General features: G+C 45.5%; 1 protein-coding gene across 2 annotated transcripts; it reads right to left on the reverse strand.

Moving 5' to 3' along the window:
• Positions 1 to 2,556: 2,556 nt before the first annotated feature.
• Positions 2,557 to 19,725, reverse strand: prdm15 (PR domain containing 15). 2 transcript variants are annotated; one of them, XM_029627733.2, is made up of 25 exons: positions 19,656 to 19,725; positions 18,357 to 18,393; positions 17,849 to 17,942; positions 17,517 to 17,670; positions 17,252 to 17,404; positions 16,932 to 17,034; positions 16,667 to 16,753; positions 15,320 to 15,547; positions 15,046 to 15,193; positions 13,525 to 13,646; positions 13,247 to 13,341; positions 13,029 to 13,116; positions 12,647 to 12,814; positions 12,037 to 12,134; positions 11,807 to 11,938; positions 11,525 to 11,665; positions 11,254 to 11,417; positions 10,541 to 10,620; positions 10,208 to 10,327; positions 9,798 to 9,929; positions 9,498 to 9,581; positions 9,215 to 9,390; positions 8,344 to 8,424; positions 8,041 to 8,244; positions 2,557 to 3,836 (listed from the first exon to the last, which is right to left on the reverse strand). In XM_029627733.2, the coding sequence occupies exons 2-25, from the start codon at positions 18,382 to 18,384 to the stop codon at positions 3,306 to 3,308; spliced, it is 3,411 nt and encodes a 1,136-aa protein (XP_029483593.1). In that variant the 5' UTR covers positions 18,385 to 18,393; positions 19,656 to 19,725; the 3' UTR covers positions 2,557 to 3,305. The 2 variants fall into 2 exon arrangements, with proteins under 2 accessions (XP_029483593.1, XP_029483592.1); XM_029627732.2 differs by having other exon boundaries at positions 15,046 to 15,199.
• Between the last annotated feature and the right edge of the window lie 176 nt (positions 19,726 to 19,901).

A 19,901-nucleotide genomic window follows, 5' to 3' on the forward strand; every position in this document is an offset into this window, starting at 1 on the left:
GGAAATAAGTATTTGACCCCCACTCAATCAGAAAGATTTGTCTCCCAGGTGTCTTTTATGTAGGTAACGAGCTGAGATTAGGAGCACACTGTTGAAGGGAGTGCTCCTAATCTCAGTTTGTTACCTGTATAAAAGACACCTGTCCACAGAAGCAATCAATCAATCAGATTCCAAACTCTCCACCATGGCCAAGACCAAAGAGCTCTCCAAGGATGTCAGGGACAAGATTGTAGACCTACACAAGAATGGAATGGGCTACAAGACCAGCGCCAAGCAGCTTGGTGAGAAGGTGACAACAGTTGGTGCGATTATTCGCAAATGGAAGAAACACAAAATAACTGTCAATCACCCTGGGGCTCCATGCAAGATTTCACCTCGTGGAGTTGCAATGATCATGAGAACGGTGAGGAATCAGCCCAGAACTACATGGGAGGATCTTGTCAATGATCTCAAGGCAGCTGGGACCATAGTCACCAAGAAAACAATTGGTAACACACTACGCCTTGAAGGACTGAAATCCTGCAGCGCCCGCAAGGTCCCCCTGCTCAAGAAAGCACATGTACATGGCCGTCGGAAGTTTGCCAATGAACATCTGAATGATTCAGAGGACAACTGGGTGAAGGTGTTGTGGTCAGATGAGATGAAAATTGAGCTCTTTGGCATCAACTCAACTTGCAGTGTTTGGAGGAGGAATGCTGCCTATGACCCCAAGAACACCATCCCCACCGTCAAACATAGAGGTGGAAACATTATGCTTTGGGGGTGTTTTTCTGCTAAGGGGACAGGACAACTTCACCGCATCAAAGGGACGATGGACGGGGCCATGTACCGCCAAATCTTGGGTGAGAACCTCCTTCCCTCAGCCAGGACATTGAAAATGGGTCGTGGATTGGTATTCCAGCATGACAATGACCCAAAACACACGGCCAAGCCAACAAAGGAGTGGCTCAAGAAGAAGCACATTAGGGTCCTGGAGTGGCCTAACCAGTCTCCAGACCTTAATCCCATAGAAAATCTGTGGAGGGAGCTGAAGGTTCGAGTTGCCTAACGTCAGCCTCAAAACCTTAATGACTTGGAGAAGATCTGCAAAGAGGAGTGGGACAAAATCCCTCCTGAGATGTGTGCAAACCTGGTGGACAACTACAAGAAACATCTGACCTCTGATTGCCAACAAGGGTTTTGCTACCATGTACTAACTCATGTTTTGCAGAGGAGTCAAATACTTATTTCCCTCATTAAAATGTAAATCAATTTATAACATTTTTGACATGCGTTTTTCTGGATTTTTTTGTTATTCTGTCTCTCGCTGTTCAAATAAACCTACCATTAAAATTAGACCGATAATTTCTTTTGTCAGTGGGCAAACGTACAAAATCAGCAGGGGATCAAATACTTTTTCCCTCACTGTATGTACTTTATACCACTGAAAAGTATTTTGTTTATAGTAGCTTGTCCATGAATTAAGTACAATTTTTAATGACTGGGTTCAAAAATATAATTGTTTTCGTTGACATATTCAGAGGGATATCCCCAAAACATTTCTTACAATGCATTTGTCAGACGCTCTTATCCAGAGCGACGTGCAATCAGTGAGTGCATCTTAAAATAGCTAGGTGAGGCAACTACAATTTGAGTACATTTTTACTCAAATAAAGTTAATCAAAGTTAATGCTAATAGTAAATTACATTAGAAACCCTCAACCTGCGCTTCCAGACCCCCTCGAACTACAGAACACATCCTGATTTGTATTAACATACAAGAGGTAAATAGGACATGTGGGAAACAATGAGATCTTAGCAGTTTGAGGCAGCCTTACATCACACCATAGTGATGCACATCACCACAGAGACATAGTTTAATGCTTGGGGCTAATAGAGAACAGAGACACTTGACACATCACATAGGGACATTAACAGTTGAAGGTGTCAACCCTGAGAATGAGGGTCTTTTGAGGTGATGGTCCATCTAGTGTAGAGGTTCATCCTTCTTGAGGGTGGACACCTTGGCCCGACCGTGGAAGGAGACAATAGCAAAAACCATACATACAAAAGACCAACGCTCGATTTTATCCTTCAAAACACCTTTCCTAGACAGAATGTCTCTGCATAATCTAATGCACATGTAACTCATGTTATGTAGGAGCTCGTATGTGAAGATAGCTCCCCCTTCTGGTTGGTCCAGGTTCTGACTCCGGGTAAGCTACAGGTGGGCAGTTCATAGTCTAGTGGTTAAGCACGTTGGGTCAATAATCGATCGGTCACTGGTTCGAGCAGACTAGGTGAAACAGTCTGTGCCCTTGAGCAAGGAACTTAACGCTAATTGCTCCTGTAAGTCGCTCTGGATAAGAGCATCTGCTAAATGTAAAAAGACTAAATGGTGCTTTTGACACACACACACACACACACCACTGACACCAGTACAATGCCAGCCGAGTTTCCCAGTTGGATAAATCATAACGCCAAAAAGTCTAGAAAACAAGCATGTACCATATTCTCAAAATGTATTACTCTATTTAAACATTGATATTTAGACAAACAGAAAATGGGCTAAAAACATTTCATTTTTGTGAAATTTAATTGAAAAACAATGGCAATAAAAAAGGCTTCCAGTATTTTTGACAATTGCTCAACAATGGTTTTAAGTTTCAATGCTTTCAGACATTTAAAAATAAAATATGGTTCTCTCTACTGGTTAAATGCTGTGTCTTGGCTGCTTTACACTATCTACTAAAAAATTATAATTCATTGTCTTCTATTAACCTCTTGTACAAGGCATTCAAAGCCATGTGCCAAAATCACTTAATATTTTAACCCCCAATGAGAATGAAAACAAACAAACACTATTGCATCTCCATAACCTAAATAATTCTGCAGTGAAAATATGCAAATATTGCGAGACGTGCATGTTTAAATTCACAAATTAGAATATTCAATTTCTTGCTTAGGTTTATATTATAACTATTACATTGATCTGTTGATTGGTCAAAACTACACCTAACAATGCACCCAAATCATGTCATTATTTTTAACTGTACATGCATCCCTGTAAACTATACAGTTCAACAGCTTCCTCTGCAGGGTTTTTGACAAACAACTCACGTTGACTCAAGAGAAAGTGGCTCTTGGTTCATGTAAATGCTATCATCCTCCATCAATGTTCTCATTCAAGGGGTGTATTTTGGGGAATATAACAGGCATTTGGGTGAGAGCATTCAAGGCCTCTAGTCCACACAGGCCTTCCATGTGTCTCGTCTATCCACTGTCCTTCACCAGGACTGAGGTGACCAGCACCTCCTCCCTTCAGTCTAGTAGCTGAACATCTGCTGTGTTGTGTTGGCCTGCTGTTGCTGTGCTGCCTGGGCTTGTCTAGCCTGTTCTGGGGTCTGGGTCTCAGAGTCCTGGGCGTCACCTGGAGCCCCCTCTGCTATAGGGGTGACCTGGACCCCCTCAGCCTGCGTGACAGGCCTCCAGGCCAGGGTGGGGGCCTCCAGGGGGTGGCCCATTGGGTTGACGAAGGTGGTAAGGTTGATAAAGTGGGCGACCGACTGTGGCCCAGTACTGGCACCTCCAGGCCCCACAGTCTCAGTCGTGAGCTCGGTGGGCCGGTTGTGGAGCATGGCGGAGCCGCTGACCGTGTCGAAGGTGACAGTGAGGATGGAGCTGTCCAGAGTGAGGGGCCGGTGGTCGCTGGCTGTCAGGTGGCCCACGGCTACAGGCTGCAGGCTGGTGAACTGGGCAGGGGCATGGGTGGTGATGGGGGTCACTGTGATGTTGGTCAGTCCCACTGAGCTGTTGGAGGAGGCGGAGGACACGTTGGGGTCGGCCAGCACCACCACCTACAACAGCACCATCCACACTGGGTCAGAGCATACACTACTAACAGTATGATAGAATCACACAATCTACAAACGATGTTGTGGACAATATGGAAAACCTTAAGGCCAGGTGCAGTCAAAAAAATGATTTTCCTGTGTTCTATATCCACTGAGTGTACAAAACGTAAGGAACACTGCTCTTCCCATGACATAGCTTTCACCTGGTCAGTATATGATCCCTTATTGACGTCACCTGTTAAATCCACTTCAAATCAGTGTAGATGAAGGGGAGGAGACAGGTTAAAGAAGGAATATTAAGCCTTGAGACAATTGAGACATGGATTGTGTGTGTGCCCTTCAGAGGGCGAATGGTTAAGACAAAATATTTAAGTGCCTTTGAACAGGGTATGGTAGTAGGTGCCAGGCGCACAGGTTTGAGTGTGAAAAGAACTGAAACACTCCTGGGTTTTTCATGCTCAACAGTTTCCTGTGTGTGTATCAAGAATGGTCTACTACCCAAAAGACATCCAGTCAACTTGACAACTGTGGGAAGCATCCCTGTGAAACACTTTCAACACCTTGTAGTCCATGAGGCTGTTCTAAAGGCAAAAAGGGGTGCAACTCAATTAGGAGGGTGTTCCTAATGTTTTGTACACTGTATTACAGTGAGCTATGTAAAGAATCCAGTCTATAAATAAGCGCTCTGTATAACAGTAGTAGATATTAGAATGAGCAATTTGAAGAATACAGTATATAATCACAGTGGGAGAAACTGCATAAAGGAAACGGAAAGTATTCAGACCGCTTGACTTTCTCCACTTTGTTAGGTTAGCCTTATTCTCATTTTTTATTATTTTTAAAATACGCTTCAATCCACACACACAGCAAAAACATTTACTAATTTATACAAAATTTAAAATATCACATTTATGTAAGTTCAGACCCTTTACCCAGTACTTTGTTGAAGCACCTTTGGCAGCGATTACAGCCTTTAGTATTCTTGGGTATGACGCTACAAGCTTGGCACACCTGTGTTTGAGCGTTTCTCCCATTCTTCTCTGCAGATCCTCTCAAGCTCTGTCAGGTTGGATGGGAAGCATTTTCAGGTCTCTCCAGACATGTTCGATTGGGTTCAAGTCCGGGCTCTGGATGGGCCATTCAAGGACATTCAGAGACTTGTCCCAAAGCCACTCCTGCGTTGTCTTGGCTGTGTGCTTAGGGCCGTTGTCCTGTTGGAAGGTGAACCTTCACCCCAGTCTGAGGTCCTTAGCACTCTGGAGCAGGTGTTCATCAAGGATCTCTGTACTTTGCTCCCGTTCATCTTTTTTGCGATCCTGACTAGTCTCCCAGTCCCTGCCGCTGAAAGACACCCCCACAGCATGATGCTTCAGCGTAGGGATGGTGCAAGGTTTCCTCCAGACGTGATGCTTGGGATTCAGGCCAAAGAGTTGAATCAGACCAGAGAATCTTGTTTCTCATGGACAGAGGCCTTTAACTGCCTTTTGGCAAACTTCAAGCGGGCTGTCATGTACCTTTAACTGAGGAGTGTATAGAGCTCTGTTAGAGTGAACATCGGGTTCTTGGTCACCTCCCTGACCAAGGCCCTTCTCCCAAGATTGCTCAGTTTGGTCAGGCGGCCAGATCTTGGTGGTTCCAAACTTCTTCCATTTAAGAATGATGGAGGCCACTGTGTTCTCTGGAACCTTCAATGCTGCATTATCTTTTTGGTACCCTTCCCCAGATCTGTGCCTCGACACAATCCTGTCTCAGAGCTCTGCGGACTTGGCTTGGTTTTCGCGCTGACATGCACTGTCAATTATGGGGACCTGATATAAACAGGTGTGCGCCATTCCAAAATCATGTCCAATCAATTGAATTTACCACAGGTGATCAATAGGATGATCAGGATTCACTGGAGCTCAATTTCGAGTCGCATAGCTATGGGTCTGAATACATTTAGATAAGGTATAACTGGGTATTGTGTGTAGATTACTTTTTTAAAATCCATTTTAGAATAAGGCTGTAACGTAACAAAATGTGGAAAAAGTCAAGGAGTCAAACTTTCCAAAGGCACTGTATATACATGGGACAGCAGCGTTGGCTGTGTGTGTGTGTGTGTGTGTGAATATAGGCATATGCATGCGTTTGAGTGTATAGATAAATACAGGAGTCTGCTTGTGTATGAGGTGTGTGTTCTTAAGAATGCAATTTCCTTATTGGAATTTGGCCTTTAGGTACCCCCTCTAATGCCAGAGGTCACCATAAAGTATGTCTTACTTAATGGTATCTATGCCCTTGAGCCATTTAAGAAAAATAAAGAAAAATTCAGCCATGGGTGTTTTTAAGCGATTAAGAGGTTTCAAATGTATAGTCTATTCAACCCCAAGGTCTCAGCCTTGATTTAATGCTTTGGCACCGGGCACAGAAGGATGAAACAACAAACAGATAAGGCAAGAGTATTTAGGTCTGCCCTCCACTCTGTAGGGGGGAGAGATTTGCTGCGAACCGGTTAGAGTTTGTCAAGAACTGCAACGCTGTTGGGTTCACGCTAAACAGTTCTGTGTGTAACAATGGCCCCCCACCCAAAGGACAGCCTGCCATTTTAACAACTGTGGGAAGCATTGGAGTGAACATAGGCTTGCATCCCTGTGGATCGCTTTAGACACCTTGTAGTCCATGCCCCAACGAATTGAGGCTGTTGAGGACAAAAGGGGGTGCAACTCAATATTAGGAAAGTGATCCTAATGTTTTGTACACTAAATGTTTATTTCCACACGAGGTTGGACGAGGCACAAGAGCTGTTTGAAAAGACGGCCTGAAATTTCAGCCTGTTTTGGTGGGAAAATCACCATGCCCTTCCATGCGGTAAATTAGTTAACTTCTTGAGTGTAGGGGGCAGTATTTTTGTTTTTGGCAACAAAAAAAGTACCCATTTGAAACTGCCTATTTCACAATCTGACAAATTGTCAGATTAGGATAGAACTCTATAAAGTTTCCAAAACTGTCAAAATATTGTCTGTGAGTATAACAGAACTGATATTGCAGGCGAAAACCTGAGGAAAAACTAACAAGGAAGTACTGATTTTCCTGAAAGCTCTCTGTTCCATCCTTGCCTCCATTTAAAGGGATATCAACTATATTCCTTTTCCTATGGCTTCCTCAATCTGTGAACAGTCTTTAGACATAGTTTCAGGCTTTTATTTTTTTAAATGAGCGAGAAAGAACCAATCGCGTCAGTGGATGGCTGGGTGCCAGCAGAGTTTTTCATGGTAATGGCCATTTTCTCTCTCTTGCCTATGGCAGAAGCTACATATCGGTTGACATTATCGATTATATATTGTAAAAACAACCTGAGGATTGATTATAAACATTTGACATCTTTCTACACACTTTAAGGATACTATTTGGAATTTTCGTCTGCGATGTCGTGACCGCTCGAGCCTGTGGATTTCTGAACATAACGCGCCAAACAAATGGAGGAATGTTGGATATAAAAATCATCTTTATGGAACAAAAGGAACATTTATTGTGTAACTGGGAGTCTCTTGAGTGCAAACATCTGAAGATCAAAGGTAAGCAATTTAATTTATTGCTTTTCTGACTTGTGTGACCAATCTACTTGGCTGCTAGCTGTTTGTAATATTTTGTCTACTGAGAGAGATGTTCTTACATAAACGCTTGGTATGCTTTCGCCGAAAAGCTTTATTGAAATCTGACACGCCAGGTGGATTAACAACAAGCTAAGCTGTGTTTTGTTATATTGCACTTGTGATTTCATGAAAATTAAATATTTTTAGTAATTTAATTTTAATTTGGCACTGTGCAATTCAGCGGATGTTGATGAAAATGATCCCGCTAACGGGATGGGTGAGTCAAGAAGTTTTAATAGACCAATTAGAGAGTTCCAAACCTCTCTGCCAATAACAGTTCATTTTCAGTTTTCCCCTCTAGTCAAACCACTCCCAGACAGTCCTAGCAAAATTGTTTTAGAAATTGCTCTTTGCTAAGAAGCCATTTCATTTAACACAATAAGGTACTTAATTGTTACCCAGAAATAATTTGATATTGGGATAAAAACAGCTACATTGGACCTTTAAAATCCCATTATCCACAGCATTAATCAAGACATGTATAATGGACAGATGGACCCAATTGCAATAAATAAAATCTCAAACCTAATATAATTGCTAACATAGATCATCTGACAAATACATGACCCACCCACCTGCTGTATACTCTGCACAGCAGAGCTGGTCTCATCTCCCACTATGGTGGTGGTGTACTGTACTCCTTTGCCTGTAAAGTCAGCGTACTCGTCAGAGTCTGACAGCTCCGGCTCCTCCAGCTGTTTCTGCTTCTTCCTGGGCGGCCGTGGGGTCCGCTGGGGTCTCTCCCCAGAAAGAGCCTCCTTCTCCAGGGTTAGAGTGGGCTGTGAGGGTGGCATGAGAACCAAGAGTATTAAAAATAGTTCCATCTCTGCATATAGTGTAGTTAGCTCACCACCATAGGCATTGTATGGCAATCCTACCTGCACAATGCTGATGCTTGACTCATCGATTGTTGAGTCTTCTTGGAGCTCGTCAAACTCATCTATTCTCACAGTGACCACCTGGGGTAGGAAATAGCAAACGTTTAAATAAAGCTGAGACTTCACCATCAATGACAGGTGGGATAGGAAATTATGTTGAAAAGAGAGCTGGGCCTGGCCTGGAAAACATAATAGAAAATGTCAGTTTCAGCTGACACTAAGAACTCCATTCAAGATGTGGTAGATCTCATGTATATACTGTCCCAGCTCACCTCGGGGTGTCTATGGTTTAACCCCTACTGTCCCAGCTCACCTCGGGGGGGTCTATGGTTTAACCCCTACTGTCCCAGCTCACCTCGGGGGGGTCTATGGTTTAACCCCTACTGTCCCAGCTCACCTCGGGGTGTCTATGGTTTAACCCCTACTGTCCCAGCTCACCTCGGGGTGTCTATGGTTTAACCCCTACTGTCCCAGCTCACCTATGGTTTAACCCCTACTGTCCCAGGGGGGTCTATGGTTTAACCCCTACTGTCCCAGCTCACCTCGGGGGGGTCTATGGTTTAACCCCTACTGTCCCAGCTCACCTCGGGGTGTCTATGGTTTAACCCCTACTGTCCCAGCTCACCTCGGGGTGTCTATGGTTTAACCCCTACTGTCCCAGCTCACCTCGGGGTGTCTATGGTTTAACCCCTACTGTCCCAGCTCACCTCGGGGTGTCTATGGTTTAACCCCTACTGTCCCAGCTCACCTCGGGGTGTCTATGGTTTAACCCCTACTGTCCCAGCTCACCTCGGGGTGTCTATGGTTTAACCCCTACTGTCCCAGCTCACCTCGGGGTGTCTATGGTTTAACCCCTACTGTCCCAGCTCACCTCGGGGTGTTTGCGCCTCATGTGGCGGTTCATGGAGGCTCGGGTGGACACCTTGGTGCCACACATGTGACAGCTCTGGGCCTCCACCTTCTCATGCGTGAGCTGCACATGCTTCTGGAGCATGTATTCTGTCACATACTTCTTATCACACACCGCACACGACCACGTCTTCCCCACTGGGGAGCGAGAGAGAGAAATCTAATAACGGTTCTCAAACAGAAGGTATTCGTGGAGTTGTCCAAAACGAAAACATACAATAGGAAACGCCGATCCAGGAACTTGCCTGTGTGAATGAGCTTGTGTGTTTCCATGGTGTTCCTCTCACTGAAGGTCTTCCCACACAACTCACACATGAAGTCCTTTATTCCTGCAGGAGTAGAAATGGTACATGAGTGTAAGCCTTAACCAAATAAGCCCTTTGTACCTTACACGCTTCATTAGCTTGGTTGCATCTGTAAGATATGACAATGTTCAGCCATGCATGTTAGTTTACAATGCCCAACCCATGTTTATAGATGAAAGTGGCCTTTCTTCACCACTGCCTCTGGGTTGTTTTGGCTAGTTGTTGCTGGGACCATCTTACCCGTGTGTCTCTTGTAGTGTTTCAGCATGTTGACCTTCTGGGCAAACTTGCGGTTGCACTCCTTACACTCGTACTCTTTGATGCCCTTATGCAGCTTCATATGGTGCCTCAGCGCATGCTTGGTCTTCATCCCTGCAGAAAACACATTGGCTTAAGTTTCTTACCCCCTGTGGATGCTCTTACCAAAAACAAGTACATGCATGCTTTGATCAGAACATTTTTACAATTCATAGAGCCACATATTTCTTGCTATTACCGTTCACGGTAAGTGCTTGGGTAAAGGCAAAAACAGCCATTGGAAAAGCCACCACCAATCTAGGTCAATTTGGTCTCAATTTCTAGTCTATTGTGCAAACGTCTTTTTCCCCCTAACTATTTGACAAAGACAGTTGTCATGGTGACAGCCTCACCTTTCCCACACTCAGCACATAGGAAGTCTCTGACGTTGTCATGGACCCTCAGGTGTTCCTTTAGCATGTCCTTCCTGGCAAACGACTTCCCACACTGGTCACATCCGTGGCTCTTCACCCCTGTGAGAACCACATTACAGAGGAGATAGCAATCCCCCCCAAAAAGTTGAATAAGCCAATAAAATTCAGATATTCTTTATCATGCCTTCAAGACAAATATTGGGTGGCTAACATAGTGCCAAAATATGTGGTTCATGTGTGCTAAAGAACTAAATTTAATGTGGTCCAGTATCCAGAAAGTATCGTGTTAGAGATGAAGGGTGAGGTTCATACCTGTGTGAATGACCTTGTGTCTCTCCAGGTTGCCGATGCTGTTGAAGATTCGGCCACACATTTCACAGGGGTGGATGTACCTTAGGAGCAAAATGAAAAGTGTAACAGACAGGGTTATTGTCTGGGTGCTAGTAACGAGCCAAGAAGGAGAGTGTAACAGACAGGGTTATTGTCTGGGTGCTAGTAACGAGCCAAGAAGGAGAGTGTAACAGACAGGGTTATTGTCTGGGTGCTAGTAACGAGCCAAGAAGGAGAGTGTAACAGACAGGGTTATTGTCTGGGTGCTAGTAACGAGCCAAGAAGGAGAGTGTAACAGACAGGGTTATTGTCTGGGTGCTAGTAACGAGCCAAGAAGGAGAGTGTAACAGACAGGGTTATTGTCTGGGTGCTAGTAACGAGCCAAGAAGGAGAGTGTAACAGACAGGGTTATTGTCTGGGTGCTAGTAACGAGCCAAGAAGGAGAGTGTACAACAGACAGGGTTATTGTCTGGGTGCTAGTAACGAGCCAAGAAGGAGAGTGTACAACAGTGCACCTGTTTTATGTCCTACATCTCTGTGTACTGGTCCTTTTGTCTCTCCACCTGTCCCCCATATGTCCCTGTCCCCCATATGTCCCTGTCCCCCATATGTCCCTGTCCCTCATATGTCCCTGTCCCTCATATGTCCCTGTCCCTCATATGTCCCTGTCCCTCATATGTCCCTGTCCCTCATACCTCTGCACTGCAGGGTCTGGGAGCTGTTCTCTGTGGATGACCAGGTGGGCGTTGTAGGTGGCTTTCAGAGCGAAGCGCCGGTTACAGATGATGCAGCCATAACCCCTCTCTTTGTGCAGGTCCATGATGTGCTTCAGGTAGTCTCTGCCCTTGAAGAATGTCACCTAAAACACAAAGACAGATTCGAACAGAGGCCATGGAGAGTGCGAGTGTGTTTGCGTGACAGAATGTGTGTCGGGATGTAGGCATGCACGAGAGGTGCGTGACTGACCTGACACTTCTTGCAGCTGTACTTGTGGGTCTCTTGTCCGTAGTCTTCATCCTCCTCATCAGTGTCGTCGCTGCTGTCCACTGAGATGCCAATCTTCCTGATGAACTCCTCCCTCTCCTGCTCGTCCATCAGGGCTATGTCCTGGAGAACGACACCATTATGGACCTAGTGTCAATCTCTATTTCTCTTTCATGTTTGAGTGAATGAAATGTGTGGTTATGTAGGAGTTAAAAAAGAAGCATGAACTAAACGTTTGATTGCAACATCCACAATCTCTCTCACCTTAAAGTGCACGTGAATATGGTCCCTCAGGACGTCCACTCTGAAGAACTTGCGTCCGCAGATCTCACAGGTGTACTTCTTATCTCCGTGAGTCAGCAGATGCTTGTTCATGTTGCTCCTGCAGGAAAACACCTGGACACACACAGTCAGGGTAAATATCTTCTTTTTATTTTGACTCATTTGATCCAATGCCAAAATAAGTATATTTTCAGGTATCCGCGTCACAGCACCTTGCCACAGATAGGACATGCTGAAGGCTCCTTCCTGTATTTGGTCCCTTCCTCCCCATTGGCCTCCAGCTCTTCCCTCTTCAGGTGCTTTGGGTTTGCTGAGACATACAATAACAGTACAGCTGAGCTCAGAGAGAAGGCTGATTGATGCTTTGGGATAGAATACATTTCAGGATCATGAGCCATGCACTTGTAAAAGTTGCAAGCTCTGCTCTGTTGAAATAAACTAATCAAGTACATCATATACTATAACATACTTCAAATTTAGAGACCCACCGGGCAAAAAAATGTAATCAATGTTATTTCCACATTTCAACAACAAAAAAAATCTATGTGATGACATTGAATCAATGTGGGAAAACTGATTGGATTTGTAAAAAGTCATCAACAGAAGGGAATTTCATCTGTTTTTCACCTAACTTTTAACCTTAATCCAATGACATGGTGAAATGTTTTGTTTATCTCACGTTGAATTCACGTTAGTTGTCAACAACCACATTTAAATCAAAACTAGACGTTGAGCTGACATCTGTGCCCAGCGGGGAGTATCACCAAAATAGTCATCAATAGAGATGGATCATGTCCCCCTGGTCCATCTGCCAGTACTCACCCACAGTATGTCTCTTCTGGTGGTCCTGCATAACGTCCTTGCGGTAGAACATCTTGCTGCAGATCTCACAGGCGTACAGCTTCTCTCCGTGCTTCTTCTTGTGCTTAGACAGGTTACTGTTGGTGGAGAAGAACCTCGAGCAGATCTCACACTGGAACGTCTTGTCATCTGCCACCACAGGAACAACAAACAATCTGACGTGTCATTCAATGAAATAAATCATGGATGGATACTGTGTCAAAGTCATCGATGGGACAACGAAGCCATACAGCACAACAGTAAAGTAACATACAGAAGTATTTCAAAGATGGATAAAGACAGCGGACATCCATACAAAATGGCCTGCAACTAAATCATGTTTTTTAATTCATGCTGCACTTACCGGTTCTACAGTTGTGGAACTCTAATGCATTCTCCAGGCGGAAGGCTTTGTCGCATGTGTTACATTTGTACCTGTACTCCACATCGGGCTGAGGGAGCGACGGACATACACACAATGTACAGTGAATCAAGGAGCTAGCCACTGCAACACAAACAGTGACTATCCTGGGCAAAAGCTGTAAAGGCCAAAATGTTGAGCATTGATCTAGGTGCGCCTACCTCATTTTTGCTGTGCTTGTATGAGATGTGCTGCTTCAAGCTCTCCTTGCGGCTGAACATCTTGTCACATTCATCACATTTAAAGAGCTTATCACCTAAAGAGAGCACAGAAAAATAAAACATATGCACTTGTGTGTGTCTGTATGATATGATTAGTAAACACAGATCTCCACATATTCCATCTCTTTTCTCTGGAGAGCGGTGTTAGGAACAGTTCAGTAAGACAATCCACAAAAAAAGGGGACAAAGAACAGAGGGGGGAGAGGAGAGAGCATTACCGTGGGAGCGGATGTGCCTGTTGAGGTTGCTGCTGTTCTGGAAGACCTTGTTGCAGAGGGTGCACTTGTACAGCCTCTTATGGTCTCCTCCCTGCCTCAGGAACCTCTTCCTCGACCCAGGCCTGAGGAAGAGGGAACAAGGACAAGAGAGAGTGGAGGGAGTGAGAGAGGAGAGGGACAGAGTAGAGAGAGTGGAGGGAGTGAGAGAGGAGAGGGACAGAGTAGAGAGAGTGGAGGGAGTGAGAGAGGAGAGGGACAGAGTAGAGAGAGTGGAGGGAGTGAGAGAGGAGAGGGACAGAGTAGAGAGAGTGGAGGGAGTGAGAGAGGAGAGGGACAGAGTAGAGAGAGTGGAGGGAGTGAGAGAGGAGAGGGACAGGACAGAGAGAGTGGAGGGAGTGAGAGAGGAGAGGGACAGGACAGAGTAGAGAGAGTGGAGGGGGTGAGAGAGGAGAGAGACAGGACAGAGTAGAGAGAGTGGAGGGATGGAGGGAGGGAGGGACAGGACAGAGTAGAGAGAGTGGAGGGAGTGAGAGAGAGGAGAGGGACAGGACAGAGTAGAGAGAGTGGAGGGAGGGAGTGAGAGAGGAGAGGGACAGGACAGAGTAGAGAGAGTGGGGGGGGGGGTGAGAGAGGAGAGGGACAGGACAGAATAGAGAGAGTGGAGGGAGGGAGGGAGGGAGGGGGAGAGAGAGAGGAGAGGGACAGGACAGAGTAGAGAGTGGAGGGAGGGAGGGAGGGAGTGAGAGAGGAGAGGGACAGGACAGAGTAGAGAGAGTGGAGGGAGGGAGAGGGACAGGACAGAGTAGAGAGAGTGGAGGGAGGGAGAGAGGAGAGGGACAGGACAGAGTAGAGAGAGTGGAGGGAGTGAGAGAGGAGGGGGACAGGCCAGAGTAGAGAGAGTGGAGGGAGAGGGACAGGACAGAGTAGAGAGTGGAGGGAGAGAGGAGAGGGACAGGACAGAGTAGAGAGTGGAGGGAGTGAGAGAGGAGAGGGACAGGACAGAGTAGAGAGAGTGGAGGGAGTGAGAGAGGAGAGGGACAGGACAGAGTAGAGAGAGTGGAGGGAGTGAGAGAGAGGAGGGGGACAGGACAGAGTAGAGAGAGTGGAGGGAGTGGGAGAGGGACAGGACAGAGTAGAGAGAGTGGAGGGAGGGAGAGAGGAGAGGGACAGAGTAGAGAGAGTGGAGGGAGGGAGAGAGGAGAGGGACAGGACAGAGTAGAGAGAGTGGAGGGAGTGAGAGAGAGGAGGGGGACAGGACAGAGTAGAAAGAGTGGAGGGAGTGAGAGAGGAGGGGGACAGGACAGAGTAGAGTGCGAGCATGCCTGGTATCTTTCCAAGTCTATGGAAGAACTGATTGATGTTAACTGTACTTCAAAAGGAAATATGTGTACTGTAAATAAAGCATGCAATTGAAAGGTGAACTGCAGTTGAAGGATAGAAATGGAAAGTGATGACTCGACTAAGAGGAATTTATTTTGGCTCAGTCAGTCATGACATAGTGGAGAGGGTGTTGATCCTTACATCCCAGCTGAGAGCAGGGTGCGGGTCACCCTAGGCATGGTGACAGCCACCCCGTCAGGGCCGATCTCCAGGTCATTGCCATCCAGCATGGCCTCTCCTCCGTCTGCAGGGACGGTGTTGAGGGCTTTCTCCGCTGGCTCCAAAAAGGCTGCAACTCGAAGCAGGAAGGTATGAATATAATTCACATTTTAGGGGAGAATGTGGTGGAAACGGAACAGTGCATGTGAAGGGGTAGTCAATAATGTAACAACATAAGAGGTGGAATCTGTCTCACTTTTCTTCTTTGCTGCTATAGTTGCAGTGCTAGGTTTCCGTCCTCCTTTGGCCCTCTTCCCCGGCCTGCCCAGCCTTCTTTTGGGAGCTGGCAGAGGAGGAGCAGGGATGGGCTCAGCACTGAGGCCGTCATCAGGGGTTACCAGTTCTGCTTCCTCCTGCTGCTGGGACTGGTCGTCAGGGGGCGGGACTACATCTTTCACTCCCTGCAGGTGGCTCAGTAGGTGGTCTGGGAAGAAGACAGGCGGAAGGATGGGGAAATTGAGCCTTTCATGTAAAAACAGAAGAGCACCTCGTCCTCTTCACTACGGTCCTGATTAATACGAGCAATTCAGCTGCCCGTCTTCAGCCAACTCTGAAGCCCTCAACAATCATGCCCCCTTCTATGTAATGCAAGTGTTAGTGTTCATGAGGAGGAACTGTGTTTCCTGGCTCCAGTTTCAACTGTTCTGCCTGCGGCTATGGAACCCTGACCTGTTCACCGGACGTGCTACCTGTCCCAGACCTGCTGTTTTCAACTCTCTAGAGACAGCAGAGGAGCGGTAGAGATACTCAATGATCGGCTATGAAAAGCCAACTGATATTTACTCCCGAGGTGCTGACCTGTTGCATCCTCTACAACCACTGTGATTATTATTATTTGACCCTCCTGGTCATCTATGAACATCTTGGCCATGTTCTGTTATAATCTCCACCCACCACAGCCAGAAGACTGGCCACCCCTCACAGCCTGGTTACTCTCTAGGTTTCTTTGTAGGTTCCGGCCTTTCTAGGGAGTTTTTCCTAGCCACTGTGCTTCTACACCTGCATTGCTTGCTGTTTGGGATTTTAGGCTGAGTTTCTGTACAGCACTTTGAGATATCAGCTAATGTAAGAAGGGCTTTATAAATAAAGTTGATTGATTATAACAGTATGAAACCATCTCCTTCCCTGACTTTCTATGGCTAGTCTTGGTGGTGTGGAGGTCACTCACCAGTCAGGAGCTCTGGCTCCATAAACACAGCCCTTGCCTACTGGACACAAGGCATGGGTCGGGTCAACCCAGCAAGATCGGGCGTGTGGTGGTTTCTCTAAAACATACTTACTGTCCACTACAGCTGAACGAAACCCTGTGGCCATTGTTCATTTCTGAAATGTATTCTGATCATATCATTCATATGAATGATATGGGTAGTTATTCCTCAAATGTTAATGGGCTGAATAATATGTGGCTGAACTGTTACTGTAACAGAAAGGGATCATTATTCACTTGTTGACAGCAGAGGTATTTCCTCTAACAGTGGTTTCATGAGAAGGTGTTGATGATGTACGCCCAGAAAGTATGTGGCATCTCTGGGAGTGAGCTCACCTGCATCATTCTCTCCAACCACTAGGGCCTGTGACACTCCAGCTTTATTCAAAGCCCCCTCTGGCGTGGTAGAGGTGGTATCCATAACTGAGAGATAAGGGAGGAACAAAAACAGGACAACAGTCATATATTTCATATTGATTACGCGCCTAGCAATCAAACCCTTAGTTGATCTGCGTTAACAGAAGGGTTCACGCTACAGTACACCCGTTTGCATCTCAGAGGACAATAATGCTGAATCTGGTCTGCCAGAGGGGCTCCATACCTGCTGGTGGTGGATGGACTGGGGCCTTCAGCATGGGCCTCTCCATCTTCTTGGCATAGAAGGCCCCATACCAAACCCTCAGCTCAGACCCTGGCAGCACATCCTGGGGAAAAGACAGAGGGTTACCTTATGAAAGAGAAGGGAACCATCAGTGTCTCCTGGAAGAGATCTCTCTCCCATTTGTTCACCACCTAGTATGTAGTGATGTATTGGCCATGGACACTTAATAGTATGCTAGTGTGGATATCGGGACATATCCAATAAAGAATGACCAAAACTGTCCTCAGTTGCTTTGTTTGGGGGAAGTTGGTATATGATACCTGGGAGGTGTTGAAGTAGACCTCATCGTCCTGCTGGTAAGCAGTCAGGTTCTGGTGCTGATAGTCAGTGGCGGGCCGAACCAGCATCATCCAATTACAGTCATCCTCATTGGCTGAGTCAAAACAGACTACCAGGCCATCTCTCTGGAAGATCTGTCCAGGTCACAAACCAAACCAAAGAATACAGAGAGTGGGATATTAACACCACCGCAAAGAACACAAACATCTTTCTCCATAATAACAACAGTCTAAATTGAGAACAAACCTTCAGAGGGAACAGGCCTTCTTTGTCCAGGTGGGATATTCTCCTAGCCTCGAAGGGACCAAACCTGGTCCTCTTGACCAGACGTTGGAGGACAAACACTCCCTCCTTCCCATCTGGCACCTGTCTGATCTCCAGACTCTCCGGCAGAGAGGACCTGACCCACGACAAACAATACAACATCTATCAATACATAGCCTCCTACACTTCTGTTACTCCAATATCAGGTTCAGGATTTGCTGCTTTAAATACACAATTTGTAAGATGACCAGCTAAACTGGAAATCCACTCAACACCCTCTCACTGGGTAGCTTGCATGGTGGACTGTTACTCACCGTGCTCTGCTGAGAACGAATGAGTCCTGTACAGTCACCACTGGACCCAGCTCTGGACACTCAGAGTCATGATACTGCCCACAGTCCTCACACCCTGACAGGTACCATCAAAAAGTCACATATCAGATACCACATCCTCTGATGTCTAAATAGGCACAGGCATGCAACGTGAAATACACACACATGCGCATGTAGTGCTAGATACACACCACACGCACACATAGTGAGAGAGATACAATAGTAAATCAATGTGCACTGTCTATATGTACATAGCTACCTCAATTACCTTGTACCCCTACATATTGGGCTGGTACTGGCACCATAGCCATGATATTTTTTACTCTTCCTGTTATTCATGGTTCACTTATTACTCGGTCACTATTTCAATATTGCATGTTTAAATCTTTATATTGCATTGTTGGACAAGTCTACACCTGTTGTTTACAAAGCGTGTGACAAATCAAATCTGCTGCCGTTTCAAGGGTATTGAAGTTTTCAGTATACTCACAGATAAACTCATCTGGTTGCTCTGTCATCGTGACAATCTGCACATTCAAGAAAGGGATGTTGTTACTAATCTTCGTAACGTGTGTAATTGTGTATGATTTGCTTTGTCTAAATCATAACGTTTAAAGGGGATATCAGCAGTTGATACATCCATTTCTGGACTTTTAAATTAATAATGTATACGAATTGATTCTTGAAGGCTATAACTTTAGTTCAGTGCACGTGTCAAACTCATTCCACGGAGGGCCGAGTGTCTGCGGAGTTTGATCCTTCCTTGGACTTGATTGATGAATTAATGTCACGGATTAGAAAGGAACTCCCTTCACCTGGTTGCCTTGGTCTTAATTGAAAGGAAAAACCTGAACCCCAGACAGTAGGGCCTCCATGGAATGAGTTCGACTTCCCTGATTTAGCGTAACTTTCCATCAGTACCCCAAATATAAGTGTATTTTACTCCCAATGTTTGTAAACATTGTAAATGTTGGGCATAAACAACACTGTATAGCCTCAATATATGCGTAATACTGTTATTTTGATATATTGGATGGTCAGGCTTTGCATTAATAGCTCAATGAAATTCAGTGGTTGCATTTCTCCAGGCCCATCCCTCAGATTTTTACGAATAGAGATGGAGTTGCCGCTTTATTTACAAGCTACATTATTACTTCATGATCATAGACGATGTATTTATGTTGCCACTGGTGGTTGTAACATAAATACATTAAGAAATGCCAAATGGGTTCGTCAAATAAATGAATACTGAAGAATGTGTGCAATCCTCTGAAGCAGTTCAAAATAGTGGCAAATGTGAGGCCTACACTTCTTGACTAATGCGGATAACTCAACCTGGAGATATATTCTGGTCAAAAACAGCGGTGTGGTAAATGTATGGGGACCTCAATAAAGCAAAGGCCATTCTTCTCCAGTATGCAAAATTACACTGTGCATTCCACGCTAATAACAATACAGCAGTGGAGTAGCTACATATTAATAAAGACGATCCAGTAAAGAACGGGATCCAGGATTTTAACAGATTCCAAACTCTAGCCGGGTTTTAACTCCGATCTCAGCCTACTCCGTCTTCTGCAGTCATGCAAATGTAACAAAGAACAATCGGCATGGCGGATGGAATGGAGACGCAAACTCCATCTGGAGCCAGTTAATTTCAATGTCAGAACGGCGTTATACTGGACTCTCCGCGAGATTCCGTGTGCACCTCGAAAACTAAAAATATATATTTCTACACGGTGGCACAATTATTGTTTGTTCAAACTGCAGAAGTTAGAAATAAACATGTTACCTGTTTTCCAAACGACTACACATTTATTGAATCCTGACTCCGGGTTGCAATCCGCTCCAAGAAACCGCGCAGGACCGGAAATGCAGTGAAGTGCAGCTTGGGAATCGTAGTTTTCTTCAATCGCTCGAGTTATCAATGGATTGCCAATAAACAGCTACGTTTTCAAAATATCTAATTCATGACTCGATTTCTTTACACAATTAGCACACATATTTGAATGCACTAGGTCTACATTACGTTAAAATG

Source organism: Oncorhynchus nerka, linkage group LG22, assembly GCF_034236695.1.
Source record: "Oncorhynchus nerka isolate Pitt River linkage group LG22, Oner_Uvic_2.0, whole genome shotgun sequence".
Lineage (NCBI taxonomy): Eukaryota > Metazoa > Chordata > Actinopteri > Salmoniformes > Salmonidae > Oncorhynchus > Oncorhynchus nerka.

Bases quoted from the DNA above. Each gene is read 5' to 3' on its own strand.
- prdm15 (XM_029627732.2), bottom strand. From the start codon at position 18,384: ATGACAGAGCAACCAGATGAGTTTATCT. The intron at 17,405-17,516 runs GTTTGTTCTCAA...TGACCTGGACAG, and splicing joins AAGGCCTGTTCCCTCTGAAG to ATCTTCCAGAGAGATGGCCT. The intron at 12,815-13,028 runs GTAAGTGCAGCA...CTGTGGTGGCAG, and splicing joins GTTCCACAACTGTAGAACCG to ATGACAAGACGTTCCAGTGT.